The sequence below is a fragment of the Stegostoma tigrinum genome, chromosome 31, assembly GCF_030684315.1.
Source record: "Stegostoma tigrinum isolate sSteTig4 chromosome 31, sSteTig4.hap1, whole genome shotgun sequence".
Classification (NCBI taxonomy): domain Eukaryota; kingdom Metazoa; phylum Chordata; class Chondrichthyes; order Orectolobiformes; family Stegostomatidae; genus Stegostoma; species Stegostoma tigrinum.
The window spans coordinates 7,646,536-7,673,421 of NC_081384.1; the positions used below are offsets into that span (position 1 = coordinate 7,646,536).

Genomic DNA, 26,886 nt, shown 5'->3' on the forward strand with positions numbered 1-26,886 from the left:
ACTCTCTCTGCAACTCCCTTGTCCGCTCCACAATCCCCACTAGCCCCACCACCCCCAGCACCTTACCCTGCAACTGCAGGAAGTGCTACACCTGCCCCTACACCTCCCCCCTCACTCCCATCCCAGGCCCCAAAAACACTTCCACATTAAACAGATGTTCACTTGCACATCTGCTAATGTGATATATTGTATCCGCTGTTCCCGATGTGGCTTCCTCTGCATCGGGAAGGCCAAGCGGAGGCTTGGAGACAGCTTTGTAGAGCAGCTGCGCTCAGTTCGTGACAAACGACAATATCTCCCAGTCCCTCTCCCAGTCCTTGTACGACATGTCCATCCTGGGCCTCCTCCAGTGCCACAATGATGCCACCTGAATGCTGGAGTAACAGCACCACTTTTTCCACCTTGGAACCCTAGAGCCCAATGGTCTCAATGTGGACTTCACCAGCTTCAAAATCTCCCCAGCCCCGACCTCATCCCAAGACCAGCCCATCTCGTCCCCACCTCCTTGATCTGTTCGTCTTCCCTCCCACCTACATCTCTCCCTCTTCACTGACCAATCCCCATCCCAACTCCCTACCTACACTCACCTTTACTGGCTTCATTCCTGCCTCCTTGATCTGTCCGACTTCTTCTCCGCCTATCTGCTCCCCTATCCACCTTCTGTCACCACCTCCCCCTCTCTCTATTTATTTCAGAGCCCCCTTCCCCTCTCCCATTTCTGAAGAAGGTCCCAGACCCGAAATGTCAGCTTTCCTGCTCCTCTGATTCTGCCTGGACTGTTGTGTTCATTCAGCTTTACATCTTGTTATCTCAGTCTCCAGCATCGGCAGTTCCTACTTTCTCCGAGATCACGTGATATAACTTGGGGCCTTGCTGTGCTCAGATTAACTGCTACAGTTCCTGTATTACAGCTATAACCACACCATCGAACCATTTAACTGATGTGATGTACTATGGGACAAACCATCAAAAAAATGCCCAATTTTTTCCCTTCTCCTGGCCTCCTGACTGTCCACATCAAAGCTTTCCTCACTGCTGACATCAGCAGATTTTCTGCCTGATCACGGTTATGATTAGATAGAGTTCCTTTTTTGGCGTTTATCTCAGAGTAAGTCAGAAGTGACACAACACCAGGTTATAGTCCAACAGGTTTATTCAGCATCACAAGCTTTTGGAACACTGCACCTTCATCAGGCTCTAAAAGCTTGTGATGTGAGTAAATCTGTTGGACTATAACCTGGTGTTGTGTCACTTCTGACTTTGACCACCCCAGTCCAACACCAGCACCTCCATTTCATCTGAGAGTAATGCAGAGGAAGTCCCAATTCATACAGTGTATTTACAGAACTTTAAACATACATGTTACCTCAGCTCAGAATTCCAGGTCTTTTTACACACCTCTCTGCTTGGGGCCAATCACTTGACTCTTTGGGGCTCCACCAAATTGCTAAAGCAATCAAGCACCATGCAAAGGTCACTGATCAGACTGACTTAATCAAACACAGATGAAACTATTGAACACAACAGACTGAATCCATTAATATCTGAGTTTAACTCAGATCATGAATCAACTGAACCAGCAAGGCCTGGATGTTTAATGTGTGAGATTTATAATTATGAAAGGATTATAGAATTGTTACAGTATTCCTGAGCTGAAAGAAGTTTACCTTTCACAGCTATTCATTTTCTTTGCAGTTATTCTCACACATTCTTACATTTATCTCTTTCAAATAGTTACCTACTTCCTTTACAAATGCCAAAATGGATTCAGTTTGCTTCCAGTTTCTGATTAGAGGGATTTTTCTATCCTTTGGTTTCAGAATGATCAAGGCTGAATGACAGCACTTTTGCTTCAGAACCGTAATATTTTCCTTTTCCACCAACATTCAGTAAACAAGGAAGACAAATGCTCATAAATAATTGAGAAAACACTCGCACAGTCTGCTTTCTGTTGTTCCATTTTGCCAACAAACTCACCAGAAGTCAATGCTTGCATGTGCCCACCATGCAAATATGAATATTGCGATCACTTTCCTAACTTTGAAATCTAGTGCGTGTTATTTTCAGATCAGATGTTGCAACCACCCACATCTGGATTCACGTATAACTAATAATTGTCTTAAATTGAGGGGTCAAATCTGGAGTGGGTCTTTAGCTCACAGATTCTGTTCTCTGCAATAACAGTGTTACGAGCTGAGCCAGGTTTCCAAGAGTGAGATGGAACAAGCATCTCAGCAGATTTTTAATTTCTGTTTTGCTTGCTGGATTGCAATGGCCTGTATTTCTACGTGCCCATAAAAGTTTTTATTGGTTTTGTTGTACAGCTGCATCACTATCACTAAGTTTTCTAGTTTTCTGCTGAGTTTCAAATGTTCCATGGACACCTTCTCCTGCCTAATGCAAAAGCGCACCCTCTCTCTTACATTGTCTACCAATATGAAAGGCACTCAAGAGCTAGCAAACTTGATGGGATCTCTTTTGTCGTCAACTGCCAACTGGAGTTTTCAGCATTCCTGGATTTTCCAGAAATTGTAGATTAATTTCCCAAGATTCTGCTGCAGGAAACACCAGCAGAAATATTGTCAGAAAAATGCTGTTTTACTTATCATTTGCTTTGAAAATTTATTTCTTAAAACATGTTGCAGATGGTATAAGAAGAAAATCAGTCTGTGATTGACTGTCAAGCGTAGAATCCCTATAGTGCAGAAAGAGGTCATTTGGCCCATTGAGTCTGCACCAACCCTCCGGAGACCCTGTCCCTGTAAACCCACATTTACTACAGTTAACTCACCTAGCCTGCACACTTCAGGACAATTTAACACGGTCAAACCACCTAACCTGTATATCCCTGGACTGTGGAAGGAAACCAGAGCATCTGAAGGAAAGCTGCACAGTCACAGGGAGAATGTGCAAACTCCACACAGTCACCCAAGGGTGAAATCAAACCCATGCCATTGCGAGACAGCAGCACTAACTACTGAGTCATCTTCCACCCTATCCATAGCATCATCTAGTTAGTCAATTACAATTCTATCTGCTTTCTAATTAGCCTGGGAGGTCAGATGAGGGCAAGAGGAACAAGGAAGGAGGTGGCAAATAATGTGAGCATGGGAGCAGAGTTGTTGGAGACAGGAAAACGTAGTGAAACTCCAAGCATGTGTACCATTACAGTCAGCAACCAAAGGTGGCATTGTCTCAGTATTGAGGTCATGGGGGTGTTGGGGGAGGAGTGCATCGGATCCATCAACTTCCCTCAGCAAAGTCTGACACAAATTAATTTGAAGAGGTCGAACTGAGATCCTTGTCATGAGTGCACCACAGATCAGTTCCTGTACAATGTCAAAAACGTGTTAACCGAATACTGCCGTCACTTTCTTATTTCTGATCTGATATTCCAACTGTGTTAATGTCAGACACAAAACATGGCCTAGATCAATTCAGTACACGTGTTAGATACTGTATTGATAGTTAGCTACAAATGATTGAAGGGATCAATAAACCATGTCAAGACTCAACTACAAAGCATCGAATGCTCAATACTCTCACAAAGACACTGCAAAGAGGAAGCAGGCTGCATTATTTTGATGCTTTTGCTGTGGAAAGTATACAACTGAATTTAAACCAATCTCCTGCATGCCACTTTGATCCCACATTGTAGAAAGTGTGATCCGCATTGTATATTTTGTGATCCCTCATTATACTGGATGAGATCCCAGGGTGTGCTCCCACATTGTATAGTGTGAGGTTTACGCAAACATTATTCAGCTCAGACATGCTATGGCACACCTCTGGAGCAGGAGGATATGAATCTTCACTTAGAGAGGCACAGTTTAATCAGACTTGGTCAGGGGGACGTCATGCCTAACAAATCAGGTTGAACTTTTTGAGGAGGTGACCAATTGTGTCAATGAAGATAGGACACTTGATGTGACTTATTTGCATTTTAATAAGGCATTTGAACAAGGAACGTGATAAAGAAAATTAAAGACACATGGAATCCAGAGTAACTTGGCAAGTTGGATCCAAAAGTGGCACAGTGTCAGGAGACAGAGGGTAGTGGTAGATTGTTGTTTGTGTGACTAGAGCCTGTTGCAGAGTGACATACCACAGCAATCAGTGCTGGGCCCCTTCCTGATTATGACATTCATAAAGGATGTAGATAAGAATGTGAGAGGATAATATGTAAGTTTATGGATGACACAAAGATTGACCGGATGGTTGATACTGAGGAGGAAAGTTTTAGGTTACAGGAGGACATAGACAGATTGGCTCGGCACGCAAGTCAGTGGCAAATGGAATTTAACCCTGACAAATGTGAGATGGTGCATTTGGAAGGAGGAAAAAGACAAGGGAGTACTTAATGTATAGCAGGACACTAGGGAGTTCAGAGTAACAGCAGGATCTTGGAGCATTTGTTTACAGATCCCTGAAGGTGGCAGGACAGGTTAATAGGATAGTTAAGAAGGTATATGCGACGCTTGACTTTATCAGTTGAGCAGAGATTATAAGAGTAGGGAGGTATTTTGGACCTGTATAGAACTTTGATTAGGCCACTACTAAAGCACTGATTGCAGTTCAGGTCTCCATACAATAGGAAGGAACAAACCTCTAACCTCTAGTCTATTCTCAACGTAAAACCCTTTAGTCACTGACTCACTAAGCAGTAGAAAAAAGTTTATCTCTCTTTAGGATTTCTTCATCTTTGTTTTATTGGTTTAATGAAAAGATTCCCTGTTTCTCTGGATCTTCTTAGAACTAAAACCACACACCTTAGCAAATCTCTTTCCTTCTGCATAAAGATCATCATGAATTCTGGCACCCTGCATCACTGACAGGAACAAAGTTAATGGAGCTTAAGATTAGTCCTTTCTTGCTTGCATGGTACAGCTGGTTCAATCAATGTTCCCACTGAGTCAGTTGTGAAGTTTTGTTTCTCTATTACGCCCAAATTTATGCTACTGGGAGGCTGGCATCTCTTTTACACCTTCAACGGGAACTAATAAAATTCTTATTTGATAGAAAGCGATGATTTTACACAAACCGCTGACAATATTCCCTCGAATTTTAGTTTGGTTTGTGAGTTGCGGACTTGCCTGCTTCATGCTAAAGATTTAGGAAACTGAACGCACAGATGCTGCCAATGAACGAACAATGAAAACCAAGGGAAACTGGGACTGAGCACAGGAGACATCTCGGAAAGTTGTGTGACTGTAGGGCATCAATAAAGATGTGTTTCCATCTGTTGTTAATGTCATAGCTTTGAGTAGAGGGACCATTTTCGCTAGTGAGCTTATGTCTGTTGTGCCTCGGTGTCTCTGTAGTTGCTGTTGGAATTTGGAAGCTGGTAGATGAAAAACAAACATGCATAAGGCCTTACAACACAGTGTGGAGCTGGAGGACCACAGCAGGCCAGGCAGCATTAGAGGAGAAGGAAAGCTGATGTTTTGGGTCGGGATCCTTCCTCAGAAATGGGAAGGGGGAAAGGAGCTGGGAAGTAAATAGAGAGAGGAGGAGTTGGTTGGGGAAGGTAGGTGGGATGGTGATAGGTGAATGCAGGTAGGCAGTGGTGCGAATTGGTCAGTGAGGTGAGAGGAGCGGATAGGTGGGAGAGAAGATGGACAGGTTGTGTCACATCAAGGAGGCGGGGATGAGAGGGAGGGTTGGTCATGGGATGAAGCTGGGGATGGGGAGATTTTAAAACAGGTGAATCCCACATTTAGGCCATTGGGCTGTAGGCTCCTGAGGTGGAATATGAGGTGCAGCTCCTCCAGTTTGCAGGTGGTGTTATTGTGGCATGTCCTGGGATGCCTAGCAGGGTTGGAAGTAACTTGTGCCTGACAAGTATTCTAATGATAATGAAATATTCCTCAAGACATAGGCAGAACGTGCTTCCTACAAGTGTGCAGGGTCTATTTATACATTGCATTACCGGGCGCATCTGCATGACTTGCTTTCGGTTCTCTAATCTTTAGTTAATAGGGTGGTCTCACCAGCAAAAACAAAATAACTGTTATACAAAATGCTATTACATATTGCTTGAAAAAATATTTTCCTGTTATGCTATAATAAAAGTAATTCTTTTGAGTGAATTAGAAATGGGCTGTGCACATTAAAGTGACCACTGGGTGAATTTTATTTTTGCCAGAATACATTAATTACAGTCGCGTGTACAACAGATGGGATGATGTTAGTATCATTGCCAGATAATAAAAACAGCCACCTAAACTCTACCTCGACCTTGATGACAACAAGAAAGAGTTAGGTTTGTTTCAAGGATTGTTGAAGTACAGGCTGTGTGAACATGGACTGCAAGACACCCAATAAATTTAAGTTATCCTAATATTTGTATTTTTTAAAACTCAACCTGTTCTGATGCACTTTTGGAACAATCAGCTTTGAACCCAGGCCTTCCTGGCCTAGAGGGAAGGGCACTACCACTGTGCAACAAGAACTCTAGCTATCCTAATATATACTTGGTAGTTAACAGTTGCTGATGCATTACCATGCAGATTGCATTCTCATTCTGTAAAAATTAGTGTTCCATTTCAAAGTTTGGTTTTCTTGCATCCCAGTGCACAAAACTGCAAGATGAAAAGCTTTGACTTTGTAACTCTTTTTATCAATGTTATCCAAACATTTTGAGAGAAAGAGAGAGAGGCTTTTCTTTTGCTAGAAAGTGGAGATGGGCTTGGACTGTTCAGGATCAGACACTTCTGTCATGCTCATTGTATCTGCATTTCTTGCTCACTCTGTGATTTGTTTGGAACAGTTGCATGGAAGGACGAGACCAGAGGTGCTTGGGAACACCGTCACTTCCAAAACTCGGCTCCAACTGACACACCAGCTCGTGTTGAGTTATATATTGCCGACCCAATGCCACAACTCAGTCAAAAGCCTGCAAAATCCTTCTGCAAATTTTCTAGCACACCCCACCCACCACCAAAACACCACACACATATATAAATGTCACAGGTCTGTAATACTCGAGCCCGTTCCAGCATTTTAATCGAGGGTTATCTGCACACTGTATGTGAGATGTATCTCCACTTAACTGTCTGTGTTGAACTTTTGCGATAAATATCAGTCTTAAACATTTTGATTGAGCAAGCATCTACAAGTTTCAAATTTCCAGTCCTCATTATGTACAAAATGGTCCTTCTCAATTTCACTCATGGTTGGTCCATCTGTTAATTTTAAGGTTATCTTCCCTCATCCCTGATTCTCACATTAGAGGAGATGTTAAAAAATTTTATTCATTCACAAGATGAGGGTGTCACTGGCTAGTCCAGCATTTATTACCCATCCCTAATTGCCCAGAGGGCAGTTAAGAGTCAACCACATTGCTGTTGGCCTGACCAAGTCAGGGTGGCAGTTCCCTTCCTTGAAGGACATTAGTGAACCAAATGGGTTATTCTGACAATTGATTCATGGTCATCATTAGACTCTTAATTCCAGGCCTTTTTTTAAATTGAATTCAAATTCCACCATCTGCCATGGTGGGATTTGAACCCAGGCTCATTATCATTGAACGCAGAATATTATCGGGGTCTCTGAATTAACAGTCCAGCAATAATACCACTGGGCCATCGCCTCCCCATCAGTTCATTTCTCTGGATTTACCTTAGCTACCTTCTCAGATGCCTTTTACTTTTTAAATACTGCAACTAGATCACCCTTTAGCCATTAACATGCAAGTAAGGACAAAAGATATGAGCTGTGCAAACTGTTCACATAGTTTATTTAAATGTGACTATAATTTTCATGAGTTTCCTCCAAGACCAATTTCTGAGGTGCCACGTCCAAAGCAGAACCTAATTCTCCAGCCAGTATCTAATCTGTTAGACGAACCATAAAACTGAAGCAAAAATTCTACATTTTAATATTCCAACTCTCTTAGGGTAAAGGACAATATTCCACTAGTTTTTTTTTATTTATTATTTCTTCTGTCTGTGCACCCACCATGAGTGAATTGTGTACTGCTCCTATAATGTCTTACTGTTAAGAAAATGTTCCAATTTGTCTGTCTGAGATTGAGCCTCACACATACCACAACATTTTTTACCCAGTTTGCAATGTCCTTCTACCATCTACACCACTTTATGAGCCTCTGAGCTTAATGTGCCCAGGAAGGAGGAGGAGAAAGAACCAATGAGAGACAGAAATGGACAGGCAAGAGATATAAAAGAATGGGATACCGAGGGTAATCTGCTGAGGATCCAGTGAACGTTACAATGGATTTGTAGAGTTTGCTTGACTCACAGATGTTGAGATGCGTTTGCTTTAAGAGTCAGGAGTGTGGACAGGGGAACAGAAGAGGCCCTTTGCCGCATTGAATCTGTGCTGCTCAGGATATACTAATACTCACGCTGGTCCCACATTCCTGCACTAGGGTTGCAGACTTGAATGTTATGATGTTTTAAGAGCTCATTCATATATTTTTAAAGGCTGAGAGGTTTTCTGCTTCAACTAACTCCCAGGCAATGCATTCCAGATTCAACCACCTTCTGGTTGAAAAGCTTTTTCCTCAAATCCCTTCTAACCTTCCTGCCATTTTCTTTAAAGTTATGCCTTCTTGTTATTGAATCTTTAACCAAGGGGAATAGCTTCTTTCTATCCATCCTGTCCATACCCCTCATATTATCTGATACTCCTCTTATACACTCTTATATTAGGACCCCTCCTTGACCTTCTCTGCTCCAAAGTAAACAACCCAAGCTTACCCAGCCTCTCCTCATTCGCTGAAATGCTCTGTCCCAGGCAACATGCTGGAAAATAAATGTGGAGCTGGAAAATAAATGTGGAGCTGGAAAAGCACAGCTGGTCAGACAGCATCTGGGGAGCAGAAGAAGTCAACATTTCAGGCCAAAACCCTTTGTCAGGACTAGGGAGAGGGAGGGGAGCCCAGAAATAAATAGAGGGAGTGGGGGTGGGGCTGGGTGGGAAGGTAGGATGGATGGAGATAGATGGATGCGGGTAAGGGGTAATTGTGGTTGGTCAGTGGGATGGGTGGAGAGGATGGGTGAGTAGGAAGATGGACATGTTGGGAATAAAGATTTTGAAGCAGGTGAAATCAATATTCTGGCCATTGAGCTGTAACCTCCCCAGGTGAAATATGGGGGAGGTGATGGCCTAATGGTATTATCATTGGACTGTTAATCCAGAGACCCAGATAATGTTCTGGGGACCTAGGTTCGAATCCTGCCACGGCAGACGGTGGAATTTAAATTCAATAAATATCTGGAATTAAGAATCTAATGATGACCATGAGCCCATTGTCAATTGTTTTGGGGGAGGCGGTGGGGCGTGGAAATCTAATGTCCTTCAGGGAAGGTAATTGCCATCCTTACCTGGTCTAGCCTATGTGTGACTGCAGACCCACAGCAATGTGGTTGACTTTTAACTGCCCTCTGGGCAATAAATGCTGCCTGGTCAGCAATACCCTCATCCCATGAATGGATCAAGAGGGGGGAAAATGTTGAGGTGTTGCTCCTTCAGTTTACGTTTGGCCTCAGTCTGACAGTGGAGGAGGCCAAGGATGGACATCTCACCAGGGGAGTGGGAGGGGGAGTTAAAGTGGATGGCAACCAGAGGGTCAGGTGGGTTTGTGCTTGCAGGCCTTGGTTGGCCTTCACAAAACAGTCCTTGAGTCTGAGTTTGAAATCCCTGATATAGAGGAGACCACATCGAAAGTAACTGATGCAGTAGATAAGGTTAGATACAGTGCATGTGAATTTACTTCTGGGTTTCCCTCCCCCTCCCCAGCTCTGACAAAGGGTTTCGGCCTGACAGGTTGACTTTCCCTGCTCCTCGGCTGCTGTCTGACCTGCTGTGCTTTTCCAGCTCCACATTTATTGACTCTAGCTTCCAGCATCTTCAGTCCTTACTGTCTCCAACATCTGGTAAATCTCCTCTGCACCCCCTCCAATGCCATGACAACCTTCCTATGGAGTGGTGAGCAAAACTGCCCCTGGTGCTCCAGCTGTGGCCTAACCAAAGTCCTGAACTCTAACATAACCTTCCTGTTCTTATAATCAATGCCATGATGATAAAAGCAAGTGTCCTGTATGTCGACTTTTTTTTCCCAATATGAATAAAAATAGCTCAAGAACTATCCAAGCCTTAGTTTCTTGTGTCAGCTAGAGGCAAAATGCAACAGCAAGTAATTTCCAGGGAATACCTGTTTGGACTCATCCTGAAAACTTGATTCTCAGCCTTAACTGAGATATTTATCCGATTCCTTTGCTCCAGGCTTGTTAACATCACAGAAGCTTCCAGCCTGAGGGTACCCTATAGGGCCATTTACTAGAACAGCTGTTTGGCAGGGAGTGGGCAGTTGAAAGTGAGTTAAATCTTTGTTGTTGTAATGTTGCTGACATTAAAGTAAATCTGAAACAATGCCTTGCTTATTGATGCCTTTCGAAGATGTTGCAATACATAGCACTAAGGAATAATGGGATACAGATTGTGTATTTGAATCCTGCACACAAAGTTTAGATTCCAATTTTGTGTAGTTACCAAGTGAGAACTGACTATTAGCCTATGGTGTGAAGTAGCCAACTAATCTCTCCAACGGTTCTCTTTTTATCTGGCTGTTTCACTTGAGTGAAAGGTGACAAATCTGAGCTTGACCATCAATTCAGTCTGCTTTCATTCGATGGAGATAGTACTGAAATCCACCCAATGTAATAAATCCGCCCACACCTCCCCAGGGTAACTTTCCCTTCCAGCTGTGCAGACTATGTGGAATTCTAATGACACACAGAGAAGGAAATCGAATAAAAGCCACAGGTTAGGGCCAGGAAGTCTGAATTTGCCGGCACAGTCAGTACTAATACATGACAGAGTAGGATTGAGCCAGGATCATGAATCAATCGGGTTGAGTGTTCTAGTTCCAGAATGAAGTATGGTAAACATCCTTCACTATCATGATGGTGGTTTTAAGGAGACACTTACATATTGTGTATGATAACCAAAAACAGATCCCAAACCCAAAACAAGAGCAATTTAAGGTAATTTTAGAGTTTGCCCAACACTTTCACCTCTTTTTCCTCCGACAATGCAGACACACAGAGTCTTATGAACAAATAGATACATTGATCTGATGCACAGAAAGTGACATATCTAACGATTTCAAAACAATATCTATGCGAGGAGTCGTTGTCTGTCCCAGATAATATTCTGGAGAATGAAATTATTCAGAATATCTGGGAATAAAACAAGTTATGTGGCTCATCTGGTCATGAAAACACAAACACATATATTGATTCTATATAAAAAGAGTCAATGAACTGCAAATGCTTTAAATCAGAAACAAAAACAGAAATTGCTGGAAAAACTCAGCAGGTCTGGCAGCATCTGTGGACAGAAAGCAAAATTAAGGTTTTGCATCTAGCAGCAGTTTTGAAGAAGAGTCGTTGGACCCCAAACATTAATTCTGTTTTCTCATAGAATCAGAGATACTTGGAGATGTATGGCACAGAAACAGACCCTTCGGTCCAACTCATCCATGCTGACCAGATATCCTAAATTAATCTAGCCCCATTTGCCAGCATTTGGCCCATATCCCTCTAAACCCTTCCAATTCATGTACCCATCCAGATGCCTTTTAAATGTTATAGTTGCACCAGCCTTCACAACCTCCTGTGGCAGGTTGTTTGATACACACCTCACCCTCTCTGTGAAAAAGTTGCCCCTTAGATCCCTTTTAAATCTTTCCCTTCTCACTTTAAACCTATGGCCTCTGGGACTTCCCTACCCTGGGAAAAAGACCTTGGCTATTCACCCTACCCATGCCCCTGTCCTCCACAGATGCTGCCAGACCCGTTGAGTTTTTTCAGTAATTTCTGTTTTTGTACATTGACACTACCACACAGGTATGATATAGAGACTTTATAAAGCTCTGGTTAGGCCTCATTTAGAATACTGTGTCCAATTTTGGGCCCCACACCTCAGGAAGGACATACTAACCCTGGAGCACGTCCAGCCGAGATTCACATGGATGATCCCTGAAAGAGTAGGTTTAACGTACGATGAATGGCTAAGGATCCTGGGATAGTATTCATTAGAGTTTAGAAGGTTGAGGGGAGATCTAATAGAAACTTACAAGATAATGTATGGCTTAGAAAGGTTGGACGCTGGGAAGTTGTTTCTGTTAGGCGGGGAGACTGGGACCCGTGGGCACAGCCTTGGAATTAGAGGGGGTAAATTTAAAACGGAAATGAGGAGACATTTCTTCAGCCAGAGAGTGGTGGGCCTGTGGAATGCATTGCCACGGAGTGCAGCGGAGGCTGGGACATTAGATGCCTTCAAGGCAGAGATCACTAAATTCTTGATCTCACAAGGAATCAAGGGCTATGGGCAGAGTGCAGGGAAGTGAAGGTAAAATGTCCATCAGCCATGATTTAAATGGCAGAGTGGACTCGATGGGCTGAATGGCCTTACTTCCACTCCTATGTCTTATAGTCTTATGGTTTTATAACTGGTCATAAAGGAACTTGTGCTTCCAATCAGATATCAGTGCAAAACAAATATTTGGAAAATTCCCTGAATCTGAAGTGGTGAGCCAGGTAACTGAGAGAATTGAAAGTCAGGATTATGTTGCATAGTTGCCTCGGCAAGCAGCTTGAACTGAAAGCCCTGCTCTTTTTTCAGAGGCGTACTAATTTCCTCCCCCTTATCAGCTCAGAAGGAGATTCTACAAACTATCCTCTCAGTCTCCAAGACTAGACTAGCACCTACAAGAAGCAAAGCAAGGTTTACTGCTTGTGGCATTTGGTCTTGCTGTGCAGAATGCCTCTCTTATTGAGCACGGTGCATGTTATCAAGAGAGCACTCCAAGAGATGTAGGTTTCATGGCTGCTGCAAAGCCCCTTACTGTAGAGGTTGAGATCACATGACCACAGCAAGCCAGCACACTAAAGGCTCTTGAGTTTTAATTGATTTACAGCATGTGGGCGTCACTGGCCAGACCAGCAGTTATTGCCCGTCCCTAATTGCCTAGAGGTCACTTAAGAGTCAACCACATTCATGTGAGACTGGAGTCATGTGTAGGCCAGACAAGTAAGGATGGCAGTTTCCTTCCCTAAAGGGCATCAATGAGCCATATGGATTTTTTCAACAATCAATAATGGTTTCATGATCATTATTAGACTCTTAGCTCCATTTTTTAAAATTGACTTCAAATCCCACCATCTGCCACAGCAGGATTTGAACCCATATCCCCAGAGCATTAATACAACTAATAATCAAGCAATAATGCCACTAGACCATTACCTCCTTTCACCGAGAGTACCCTATCTGTGAGCCAGAAAGTCTGGGCTCAAGTCCCACCTGCTCCAGAGTCTGACATAAGATGCCTCAACATGTTGATGAATAAAAATCTCTCATTGCTTTCCTCCAACAAATTGCCAAATTCGCTGTTAATTGCACGTCTGGTGTTTTCTTTACATTCAGTAGGCTAAGGGTTAATTTAAAATCACTTAACAACTGAATCAATTCTTTTGTGAACATAATTGCACTTGAGAAGTACTTCTGATGACAGCATTAGTGTGCAAGGATGGAAACAAAGTCTGACTGAAGAAGTTCAGGTGCTGAAAGCAATCTCTGCCCAACAATATGATGGTGGCTTCCAGATAGTTGGTTGACTGAAGTAAAAAGCTGCAAATGCTTAGAGGATTCAGCCCAACATCTGTGTTTGCTTGATAAGCTGATTATCTCTTTCCTTATGGCTCTACTCTGGTATTAAGTCATAGAGACTCGAGTAGGGTTAGGGATATTTGAGGTGGGGTCGGGGTTGTCATTCCTGTCCTGTTATCGGTCAAGTGGGTAAATCAGAGTTCTAGTTCTTGGCTGCTGACCAATTGCTTCTGTTTGCAAATGCTGCTCTAAAGCTGAGTCTTTACATGAATCAGGCCTTTAGAGAAAGACAGAAAAATGTCCTGCGTCATATGAATGTGAGATTCTGCTCTGTATTCCAGGCAAGAGATAAAAAGTCGATCATTTACCTGCTGCCATCAAAGTACCTAAAAGAAGTCTAACTGGAATTAATGCCCTTTGAAAAGTGCACAACAGCGTTGCAATTTTCATTGGAAAACTTTGGAATCAAAATTTAAACAACATGGAACGAGATACGGAGGTTCCCCTGGGAACAGGGCTATGTTAGGATGGAATTAATATGCCTTTTATGAGTTTGTCAAGGTGAGGTGCTGACAGAATCAGGGATTGGAAAACAGTATTTTCTTCCTTCAATGGATTTTGTTCTATAAACAATCTCATCTGGCACTGGAAGCATGAAAATCTGGTCCCCTCACTGGCCAGCTAGTAGTTTTGACTCCATAACAAATAGTGGAAACTCTTTGATTGGAATCCAGCCCTGGATTCCACAGAAATGAATTTAATTTGATTTGCCACTCAACCATAAGATGCTATATATACCCATCATGCAGAATGTGGATCTGATTTTGCTGGAAACAGTAAACATGGGACACCTCAAAACATCTTTTCCCTGGGTCAGTAAAGAAAGCCTTTACAATGTAGCAACTCTTGGCCTTTCTTTGTTCCTGGGGTAAGGAAGGATTAATCTGCTGTAAAGTTTAATGGTACTGCTTTCATGTAATGGCCTAATATAGTCTGCTGTTACTGTGTAGAGAAAGGCCAGCTATCTGTACCTTTTTAGCGAGGGGTATGGCTCTTAGCTACAATTTTAGGAAGGCAGGATATGATCAGAAGCTTGACTGGTGCAGGTTTGTGTGTAAGATAACGTGACCGGAGTGGGAACGTTGAGGGCATCCTAACCCCCCTTTGAAACATTCACTGCACCTATCCTGACTGGCGTACAGTGGCAGCAGTGCGCACCATCAGCAATTTGCCAAAGTTCCTTCTGAAGTGCTTTCCAAGCCCTCCACCTGTACCTTCCTGAAGAACAAGTGTGGCAAGTGCGTGAGAGGATTTGAACTGATATTCTATAGTTTATTTGCTCAGTGACATAACTGTGATGCTACCACATCCTCTTGTGGCTATCAATCACGTCAATCAGTACGAGATAGGCCACACAAGGTATGCACATTCCTGCATCAGTTTATTTCAGTATTGTCTTAGATGGGCTGAATGGCTTCCTTCTGCGCTGTACGATTCTGTGATTGTATATAAACTGGGACTGAGTTGGAAAGTTGACCTTTTCGTTCGTAATATTAATATTAACAGGAAGATTCAAAACATACTGACAACATGACTGACCTTGAACAAGTTTGAATGGGGCTCCAGGGTACAGAATCAGAATTGATGTCAATGTGACAAATGCAGATGGTGTAAAACAGAGTCTCAATTTGACAGCAAGGAGCTGTGTTTATCTCAGTTCTTTTTGTTGGTAGTGGGTATCCCATCAACATATCTGATTATATTACTCTTAAGAACAACTGTATCACATCACAATTTATCTCCCTGTCAAACCACGTCTGCTAAGGTTCAGTGAGGGGAGCAGTTAATGAGAGAAATTTTGTTTCTGTATCACTTGCAGCTGGGAGGAGTCCTGAATCCAGCTAAAATTTTGGGTTCTAAAATTTTTACCCAACTAGGGAAATAGCAGAGTTGAGAGCATGTCCTGGCTTTTCCAAAAATATACCCATATGATGTGAGCATCAGTTGCCCGCCCAGCATTTCTTACCCTTCCCTAACTGTCCTGGACAATCTGGCGAAGTGACTTCTTGAATCGCTGTGGTCCATGTGATGTAGGAGCATCCAGAATGTTGTAAGGGAAGGTGCTCCAGGAATTTGACCCACTGTAAAGGAGTGTGGATATAGTTCCAAGTCAGGATAGTGAGTGGCTTTAGGGGAATTTGCAGGATCTGGTGATGCTCTGAATGAATAGCTTTCTAATTTTATCCTCTTCCTAATGTCCTCTGATTTCCCCAGCCACTCTCTTCCTCAGTTGGCAACGCAGCAGAAGTTACTGAAAACCCCCACTGGAGGGCACAATTAGAGTCGTTTGAAGAGGTTAGCTCACACATTCAAAAAATAGGTAACATGGTTCAAGAACAAAGGAGTGGTGACTGCCTACAGAACACAAGTATGAACCAGCACCTCCAGAGCAGGAATACTGCATTAGATGGGTGTCAAGTGGAATTCAATGAGTAGCGCTGTGACCTCTGGGTCAGCATTTCATCAGTTATGGTGCTATCGCCTTGGCTGATCAGCCAGTGCAGTCCCATGGGAGTGCTGCACTGTTGGAGGTGCCTGACTTTAATGAGAGGCCTCCTGTGTCCTTTCAGGCAGGCAGAAAACATCCCACTGTACTTCTTCAGGGAAGAACAGTACCAAATATTTATTTCAAACAACCAAAATCAGTGGAACTGATTACCTGTGGGACCTTGCATTGTCCAAACAGACTGCTACAATTCCTACATGACAACAGGTGATTGTACTTTAAAAAGCAGACAGATACAAAGTGACTTTCTCAAGCTATATTTTGCACAAGAACAAGTGAGACATGAGGCAATTACAGCAATGATCAATTCCGATAACAAGATGCGTGGAATCTGCACTCGAATTTTACAAATGCTATTTGAATGCAAATACTAGCCTTTTTTGCTGTTCCTTATTGAAGGCTACAACTAATTAAAAGTGCACTCCCCAGTGGTTCAGTGGGTAAATGCATTGTGTGGTTTGGTACATTGATTATGATGGGCCCACTTTCAATTCCCGGACTCTAGCATGTCATCTGATCTCAGCTGAGGGTGGCAGGACAAGCACAGGAATTGGCCAGACAGCCTTTTGACCAGCAGGAGAGGTCACAGAGTGAAGCAAGCCTCCTGCTCTTGCTAAATCCCCAGTGATCGTTGCTGAGAAAATGGCCCTTTGTGTTCCCATTTAATAGTCTGTATATTGTGCATTTAAGTAGGTGCGTGTATTTATAATTGCTTTTGTGTGTATCTGCATCTATATAAATGTGTATGTGCTTCCACATGTGGAGTCAATGCATGCTTATTATGTGTGATTGCACATATGCATGTGCATGTGTGAGTGTGTGTCTCTGTGTATGAGTTTGTATGTATGTGTGTTTGTGTGTGTGTGTGTGTGTGTGTGTGTATAAGTTAGTGTACCAGTGCATGTGTGACTGTTGAGCAAGAATAGAATGGTTTCAGCTGCGCTCCTGCCAACATGTTGTTGAATACCCGTCAGACCCATGAAGCACACACATCAAACACAAGCACTGATGGGGCATTGCAGATCTGTGGACTGTAGCCCAGTGTGAGGTGTTACTTTCAGTGGCATGGGTTGGGGGAGCTGGTTGGCACTGGTCATGCCACACGTGTGAATTGTTTGTCAAATTACCTGCATCAGAACAGCGCACAGCCTGTGTCGCTGGGTGGGGAGGGAGGGATGAGGCACAAGATGTATTCACTGTACTATATAAATTATACAAATCAAATTAAAATTCCACCCACTTCCCCAGCAAAGTGGATGAAGATGTTCCATTGTATAAGGTCCACCTATACCCTGGTAAGTCTCATATATAATATATATATGTGTGGATCTGAACACAACTGATTTTCAAAGAAATAAATGTACATATACTCAGTTGTAACTTATTCTTCATATATACTATAATAAATGTCTCTTACTGACATGGATACAATTGCCTGTTAACAGTGTGACAAGTTTCCATCATTGGTGTGGGGCTGGTTTGCAAGGTAATCCTCCACAGGCAGTAACTGAGAAATGAGTAGGGCACAGCACTGTACGTCATGGTTTGGAAATCCATGGCATTTTTGTCCAGCCAAAGGTTTGATCCCACATGGGTTTCAGCACTGTTCAGCTTCTAGGAATCCCTCTTTGTCGTGACCCATTGGCTCCACCTCGGTATAGCTAGGATGTCCAGTGTTGTTTCTGAACTTCATTGCTGGCCATCTATGGGACCGGCGCTGGGTCAAGATAAAAGAAAAACATACAAAACTTGCAATTAGTATGAAAACCAAATGCCATGGATTCGGAAATCTGAAATACCGAAGATAAAAATGCTGGAAATGCTTTTCAGATCAGGCAGCATTTGTGAAGTGAGAGAAGACAGTCCAATCAATGAGGTAGATCCCTTTCTGTCATTTACTATATGGGTTCCTTAAACTTGGAATCATCTGAGTAGCCGAATGAGTTAAAGAGTCAATGGTGAAGTTGAAATGAATGCTAACATGAATGAAATAGAGAAGTTATAGCAACCAGAAAAGATTGAGTAAGGGAGACAGAGAGAAAGATAATAGGGACTGAGGATGCTGGAGAATCTGAGATAACAAAGTGTGAAGCGAGATGAACACAGCAGGCCAAGCAGCATTTCAGGAGCACAAAAGCTGACGTTTCGGGCCTAGACCCTTCATCAGAGAGGGGGATGGGGAGAAGGTTCCAAAATAAATACGGAGAGAGGGGGAGGCGGACTGAAGATGAATAGAGGAGAAGATAGATGGAGAGGAGAGTATAGGTGGGGAGGTGGGGAAGGGATAGGTCAGTCCGGGGAGGACGGACAGGTCAAGGAGGCGGGATGAGGTTGGCAGTTGGGAAATGGAGATGCGGCTTGAGGTGGGAGGCGGGGATAGGTGAGAGGAAGAACAGGTTAGGGAGACGGGAACGAGCTGGGCTGGTATTGGGATGCAGTGGGGGAGGGGGAGATTTTGAAGCTTGTGAAGTCCACATTGATACCATTGGGCTGCAGGGTTTCAAGTGGAATATGAGTTGCTGTTCCTGCAACCTTCGGGTGGCATCATTGTGGTACTGCAGGATGCCCAGGGTGGACATGTCGTCTAAGGAATGGGAGGGGGAGTTAAAATGGTTCACGACTGGGAGGTGCAGTTGTTTATTGTGAACCGAGTGGAGGTGTTCTGCAAAGCGGTCCCCAAGCCTCCAAGATAATAAAGTGTGAAGCTGGATGAACACAGCAGCCCAGCAGCATCTCAGGAGCACAAAAGCTGCTTGGCCTGCTGTGTTTATCCAGCTTCACACTTTATTATCTTGGATTCTCCAGCATCTGCAGTTCCCATTATCTCTGGTCCCCAAGCCTCCGCTTGGTTTCTTCAATGTAGAGGAAGCCACATCGGGTACAGTGGATTACTGCCTGGAGAAATGAAGACCTTGGTGCAGACGGGGTTCTTTAAAATAATGGAAGAGTATTCAATAAGGTAAACACATATTTCACACTTGTGGAGATGCCAAAACTAGAAGCTATAAATGCAAGTTGGATACTGACAAAGCAAATTTGGAACTGAGGATAAACTTCTGTACCTAGACAGTGGTTAGCACATCGATTCCACTGCTATGTAGAGTGATTGACTGGGGGAGGCAGTAATGTAATAGTACTGTCACTAAGCTATTAACCAACAGGTTAATGCTCTGAAATGAGCTCAAATCCCATCAAAACTTTACCTGGTCTGGCCTACATGCTTTGACAGTAAAGTGCATAACTCTCAAAATATCATCTGGGCAATTAGGGATGAACAATATATGCTGTCCTAGCCAGTAGTGCTCCACATCCTGTGAGTGAATTTTAAAATTAAAAAATGCATGCATTTAAGAAGGAAGATAAACATATGGGTGTGAAAGGAATAGAAAGTTATCCTGGAGTGGTTGGATAAAGTGGAATGGGAGGAGGCTTATATGGAGCACAAGCACTGGCATGGCCCAGCTGAGTTAGGAAGTTGATGCTATTCAATGTCAATGTGAAACTTTGGGAGCTTCCACTGCTGTTTGTCAAGGGACCAGAAATGAGGTATTACAATTATGAAGGAGGATTTTTAAAACTTCTGTCACTGGAATATAGAGCCATCTGATAGAATTTTTTAAAAAATCATGAAAGGATTGAGATTTTAAATATTGAAAAACTGCTTCTGGTGTTCTGAAGAATCAATAACCAGGGACATCATCACCAGAAGAATATAAAGAAGATCATTCTGCATGGAGGGTTTCCAGAATGTAGAAAACCTTGTAATAAATGATGCAGAGCCGAGAACTTAATTTAAAAGGGAATTGGATCAGTATTTGACAGTAAGTGCAAATGAATACTGAGAATGGGAAGGCAGATGAGCTAGAGCAGATGAGGCACATTTTTCTCTTTAGTATATGTGTAAAGCTTGAACTGCATGAAACATAAGTTGGAAGCTGCATTAGAAGTGTGGGCTCTCTGAATCCCAAATTTCATTTTGCACTTCATTCAGATAGTCTGTCTTCAGAAGAAAACTCTTTGCACCTTATAAATATAGCAGGGCATCCCACAGGATGTAGCAATGGTGAGGGACAGCACACCTGTTCATCTGGGACTGTTCCTAAAGGGAGCAGTATCCTTGGCAAGGTTGGGGGAGGTGGAGACAGAGGTCATGAGTAAAGGATATTGAATGGAAGAAGGAAAGGCCAGGATTTCTGAATAGGAAACTTCTGAAAGTGTGTGAAGAACTAGGTAGGGGAATTGGAGCAGATATTGCTGGATCTGTAACCAGAATGAGTGGCCAGACCAAGTTCCCTGAGCTGGGGAAATCTCATGGGGAGAGATAGGGCAAAACACCTGCCAGGATATGGAGCAGAGTTGCAGACTGGTTGGTTAGCATTGAACAGCCAGGCCTGCAAATAGTCAAACTGTAGCCACTGAATGTGGCCAGTCAGCTGGGAATTGGTAGTAGATTGAACCAACACTACAAGGGATCTAGGTAGACCATCTGGGAAACAAAAACTTTGGTTTCAATACGACACAAGGAAAGAAAGAGTCTGGGGAGTGAGGTAACTGGTGTTATATGTCCACAGCAGGAACTTTCTCAGCTCAACTCATTGCTTAGCTGATTAGATATCAGGGCTTAAGTTCTGATGGATCTGTAACATCAAGCAAGTATCCATTGTAAATAGTTCATTTTTCTAAGTTATGTTTTTTGATTAATGTTTATAAGATTCATTTTTTTTTAATCTTTGTGCTGTGAATTTGTTACAATCATCTGTTACATAAGGTTAACAGAAAGGAAAATGTAAAACATGCTACTAATTAACTCCTCTCACTGTTCCAAAACAAGTGGTCAGCTATTTTTGATAGAGATACAGTCGGAGATGTACAGCATGGAAACAGACTCTTCAGTCCAACTTGTCCATGCCGACCAGATATTCTACATTAATATAGATCCATTTTCCCTCTCAACCCTTCCTATTCATATACCCGTCCAGATGCCTTTTAAATGTTGTAATTGTCCCAAGCTCCACCACTTCCTCTGGCTGCTCACTCCATACACACACCACTCTCTATGTGAAAAGGCTGTCCCTTTGGTCCCTCTTAAATCATTCCCCTCTTACCATAAACCTTTGCCCTCTAATTTTGGATTCCCCTAAGAAGGGGAAAAGACCTTGTCTATTAAAATAGCCCTAGTCTGTCCAGCCTCTCCCTATAGCTCAAACCCCCCAACTCTGAGAACATTCTTGTAATTCTTTTCTGAACCCTTTCAAGTTTAATTCTGAACCTATTCTCTGAAAGGGTCGTGAGCCTTTGGAACTCTCATCTTCAAAAGGCAGTGGAAACAAAACCTCTGATTTTTTTAAAAGGCAGAATTGGATTCTTAATGAGCAAAAGAGTGAAAGGTTGTTGGGGATAGGTACGAATGTGGAGTAATCAGAGCTACCATGATCTATTGAGTGGTGGAACAGCCTGAAGTGGCTGTTTGGACCTTTCCTATTCCTGATTCATGTGTTGTACGAGTACCCCAGGACAAGCTCCAGCCTATTCTCAGCTTCTGCAATACAGTGGGTTAACTGGGAATCAAATAACTGCTTTCAAACTCATTGAAAATTTTTGGAAAATTAATGAAAGGTTATTTTATTCAGTGCTCAGTCATTACTTCTTGTGTTTCAGTAAAAACGAGCTCCAGTCCTCTGAGCTTTGTTTTATAACACTTACTAGACTTTCTAGGTATCACTGTTCAGAATATAATTATATGTTTTTCTAAAGTTCTGATAGCATTTCAACAATGAGATGACTGGAGCTGCACATAATATTATTGGAATTCTGACCTTATATATCTCATATAACATGTATGCAAATCTCAGAATCCCCTGGATCAAATAGGATATTTGAGGAAGAAAGGAACGAAAGGTTACACTGACATGGTGAGTTGACTGTGGGTTGGAAGCGGTCCATATGAAGCATCAGCATTATTACAGACCTGAATATCTTTGCTTCTGGTCTCCTATGCATTTCTAATTTTAATTGCTCCACCATTGGCAGGTGTTCCTTCAGCTGCTGAGGCCTTAGGTTTTGAAATTCCCTTCATAAAACTTCTGCTGCTTCTCTCCCATTTTCTTTTTCCTTTTCCTTAAACCTTCCCCCACCCCTTGACCAAGTTTTTGGACACCTGCCCCAAATACCCTTATGCAGCTTAGTTTCAAATTCTGTTTGATCTCACACCTATTAGAGCGTCTTGCAATGGTTTACTATAAAAATGTTATTGTTGGGCTGGGATTACCACGATGCTATATTTTCAATTATTTGATTCCTGATCTCAAAGACAATGCAGGGACAGAGTGGAGATCAATTTGAATAACTGTGAATGATGGATTCCCTGATCATTCCAGCTCATAGAGCCTGTGTCCTTTTAAACATTATTGGCTGTGGTGCCATGAAGGAATAAGCTACATCATCTGATTGACCTTTACATACATGTAGAACTGAAACTATATAAAATAATTCATTCAGGGGAGGCAGTGCTGCAGCATTAATGTCACCGGATTTATAATCCCAAGCCCTAGGGCAATATTTGGTGGAAATCGGTTTGAGTCCCATCATGGCAGACGAATTCAATAAAAATCTGGAATGTAAACCTTGTCTAATGCTGATGAGATGATCATTTGTCAACTGTTGTAGAACTTCATCTGCTCCACTAATGGCTTTTAGGGAAAGCAATCTGTCATCCTTACCTAGTCTGTCCTACATGTGACTCCAGACCCCCAACAATGTGGTTGACTCGTAACTGCCCTCTGAGTAATTAGGGATGGGCAATAGCTGCTGACCTGTCAGCCATGCCTACATCCCATGCACGATTAAAAAGTAATCAACAGAACAATTATTGTTCAAGAACAGTAACAGAAATTGGTGGAGAAAATCTACCAGTCTGGCAGCATCTGTGGAGAGACAGCAGACTTAATGTTTCTGGTCCGGCGGTCCTGCTTCAGAATGAGTTCCTAAGGGTCACTGGATCTGAAACACTAACTCGGATTTTTCCCAACAGATGCTGCCAGGCCTGCTGACTTTTTCCAGCAATTTCTGCTTTCGTTTCTGATTTCCAACATCCGCGGTTCATTAGTTTTTTTTATTGCTGATTGTGTGCAAGCAGTGAGTGCTGTCGTTAGAAATTGCCTGTCCCTCCGAAGTTTCATGGGCTGCTAAAGGTAGGCTCATGATGACAATGAACTCAGTAGCTATGGTGACTATAACAATGTGACTTTAGGAACAGTGTGACTGCAGGTTCAAATCAGAGCAAGGTAGCTTCCTAGTTTAATTTTATCCAGTCACATTAAAAATGAGATAACTGATGGAGATAATTGACCTGACAAAAGGAACAAGAAATACATCTAAACTTTTGAATGGTGAGCTTAAAAGTGAGAGTAACAAAATCCCTCCAGTCAGATGCTGGCATCTAAAACTCACCAAAATAAAACTGAATATGGAGGATACTGAAATTTTTGGCAATTGTCTCTGGGGCGTGGGAAGGGAAGGTGGGAATGAATGGGTCAAAGATGGCATGCCTTACTGTGAGCTAAACTGTGTTCCACAAGGAATGCCTGGGAGAAATGGAAGGGGTTAGGGTCAATTCTTCAGGAATTAAAGGTTGATCTCTAGATATGGCTGCATATGCATCAGGTGCAAGATTACTCAAGGAGTTTTACTGTAACATCTTCAAGATTTTTTCTTTATCATTTATAAAGATATTGGAAATGCAACAGAAAGCACCGGAGAAACTGGCAACATCTGCGGAGAGAGAAACTGAGTTAAGGCTCTGAGTCCAATATTTGTGCAAAAGTAGAGTTGTACTGAGCTTGAAACATTCACTCTATTACTCTCTCCACAGATGATGCCAGTTTCTCCGGTGCTTTCTACTTTTATTTCAGATTTCCACTATTTACAGTACTTTTCTTTTACAAAAAAAAAATTGGAGATCACAAAAATAGTTGTTTGGCTAAAGAGAAAGGTGCAGGGAATCAATAAATGCTAAAATCTCCAACAAACGTATATAATGTTGAAACCAAAAAAAGATAGGAACTAACTATTGGATTTATAGTTCAAGCTAAAGATTCCCGAAGGAAGATTTTCTATGTGGTTACTTTATTTATAGGGCTGTCCCCATGGGAGAAAACAAAGTAAAATATTGACAGTGCATGTTCTAGATTCATTAATTGTTAGTCTCTCCAATTATTTGTCTCTCAAACAGATACTGTTTCCCAGCTACATGTTGAAGTGACCAGCCTTTTAAATGGAATAATATAGAATGTACTGCGACAGAAACAGGCCATTCATCCCCACTGACCTATACTAGCATTTATGCTCCTCTTTTCATCTATCAGTATCTTCTTTGATTCCATTGTTTTTTATGCATTTGCTCTGCTTCCACTTACTTTTCTCATGAGTATAACCAATGGATGCTTCTCCGACAATGGGTTGATTCATACAGTCCTTTCTCTCCTCGGTATCTATACACCTATCCAACTTCCACCGTGGCTCACTGGATAATGATCAGGACCTGTTTTCTCCCTTCCTGAGCCAACAGCAACAACTCTAACTGCAGAGCTGTCACTGCCCTTTTATCTGCAAACTAATGACCGGAGTTAGTACTCGTTGTTAATGCATAACATGCACTAACTTCAAAAGACCAACATTAAAGCAAAAAATCTTTAATACCAATCTCTACTAGAGATTTTCAGAATGGCTATAACTAAAAACATTTCGTGCGGGACTTCCCCGCTGCCAAAATATGTGGTTGTTATAAACATAGACCAGTAATAAGTAGAATGATACATGACTTAATACTCTGTTTTAGAAAGAATGGAAAAAGTGATTTGGGAATGAAGGAGGTTTCCTTGGAATCATCTGCCTTTGTGATGCTCACTTTTCATTTTGCTTTAAAGTCCAACAAAGCTGCTGGGGAGCTAGGAAATTTATAATTTTAGCAACTGATATTTCTTAGCCTTTCGTTCCCACATGCACCCATCACCACATCATGTTGAAAGACAGATGTATATTGTAACAGAGTGCTGGAGAGACTCAGCAAGTCTGGAAGCATCTGTGGAGAGAGAAACACAGTTAACTTTTTGAGTTTGGAATGACTCTTCTTCAGAATTAGAGGTCTCTGCTGTGTCTCTCCAGCATTCATTGTGTTCATTTGAGATTTCTAGCATGCGCAATATTTTGTCTTTGTGGAAGGATCATGCATGTTCACGGTGCTGTATTCTGAAGGTAGGCCTGATGCATGGTCATAGTTAGTACATCTGCACCTGGTAAAGACACGAGAGAGTAATTTAGGGACACCAACTCATGGGTGGTCATATATCACCAGACCTCCAATATGTATAAGCTCCTGTTGTTGCTCTTTTGTTGTCAGGTGCCTGATATGTCTATATTTGCCTTCTGCCAATCAGTAATCAGACACTGAAAAGAAAACAAAGAACCGTGGATGCTGGAAATCAGCAACAAATCAGAAATTGCTGGAAAAGCTCAGCAGGTCTGGCAGCATTTGAGGAGAAAAAGCAGAGTTAACATGTTGGGTCCAGTGATTCTTCCTCAGAACTGATTCTGAACAAGGGTAATAAAACCCAAAAATTAACACTGCTTTCTGTCCATAGACGCTGCTAAACCTGCAGAGCTTTTCTAGCAACTTCTGTTTTTGTTTCATATCATTACCAGGATTAATGTTTCTTGACAGTCAATCAAGTGGCATTTCTTTATCTCTGTATCTGCAGCTGTTCAAAGAAAATTTTAGATAAAGATTTTAAGCAGGCACCTATAATTTTTCTCATGAATTGGTTACAAGAGTGTCCTGGAAATTAAGTTTCAACTCGTACAGTCTAAGCTCAATCTAAGAAACGTAGAAAATAGGAACAGGAATGGGCCATTTGGTTCTTTGAGCACGCTCTGCTGCTCAATGTAATTTTGGCTGATCAGTATTTGGTTTCCTCTTTCTCCCCCACATCTTTTGACCATTTCAGCCCCAAGAACTATATCTAATTCCTTCTTGAAAACATTCAATATTTTGGCCTCACCACTTTCTGTGGCAGAGAATTCCCCAAGCTCACACTCTCTGGGTGAAGGCATTTCTCCTCATCTCCTCATTCAAGAGTGTTGGCAACAATTGTGGGGCATACTTTGGGGGATTCTGCTACATGTCCATTCAGCACAAGACTCACAGAATCCCTGTAAGTAAACCTCCCAAGATTTAGTTATCAGTGTAGTACACAGTCTTGGTAATGTGGCAATTACATCTTTCTTAAACTCTTGAGTGACAATTAAGGAAGAGATCTTAATAATTAATTTGGCCACCGAAAGGTTGAATCACTTAATATTCATGATTTTTTCAGTGCACATTTCAAAGAAGACCCCCGTTATGCAGTCCTCAGTGTCGATTTAATTTACCACCTGAATTCCTGTTGTATACCAGGTAGAGCATATGTTGGCACTGTTACAGGACAGACTTATGTGGAACATCAGTCTCATAGTACAACTCCTTTCACCTGCTTTTCATCAACCTTTCTTGGCGAATTAAATATTTCTTTCATTTGCATTCTCATCATCCTCATTCCTGTGCCCCACAAAAGTAGGATCATGACTCAGAGAAAAGTGGTTAACTGCCAATTCCTATGAGACAACAAGAAAGAAAGAACTTACATTCATTT

At 42.2% G+C, this 26,886-nt stretch overlaps 1 protein-coding gene across 3 annotated transcripts in view; it reads right to left on the reverse strand.

Moving 5' to 3' along the window:
* LOC125466320 (plexin domain-containing protein 1-like) overlaps positions 1–26,886 on the reverse strand; it is a 432,462-nt gene that overhangs the window by 132,934 nt on the left and 272,642 nt on the right. For 2 of the 3 annotated variants that reach the window (XM_048560676.2, XM_048560675.2), the window contains one exon: positions 16,466–17,918. The exons of the other annotated variant lie outside the window; for it this stretch is intronic. In XM_048560676.2, the coding sequence (XP_048416633.2) occupies positions 17,799–17,918 (120 nt within the window). In that variant the 3' untranslated portion in view covers positions 16,466–17,798. Of the gene's footprint in view, positions 1–16,465; positions 17,919–26,886 lie in introns of those variants that run through there. 3 annotated transcript variants of the gene reach the window in all.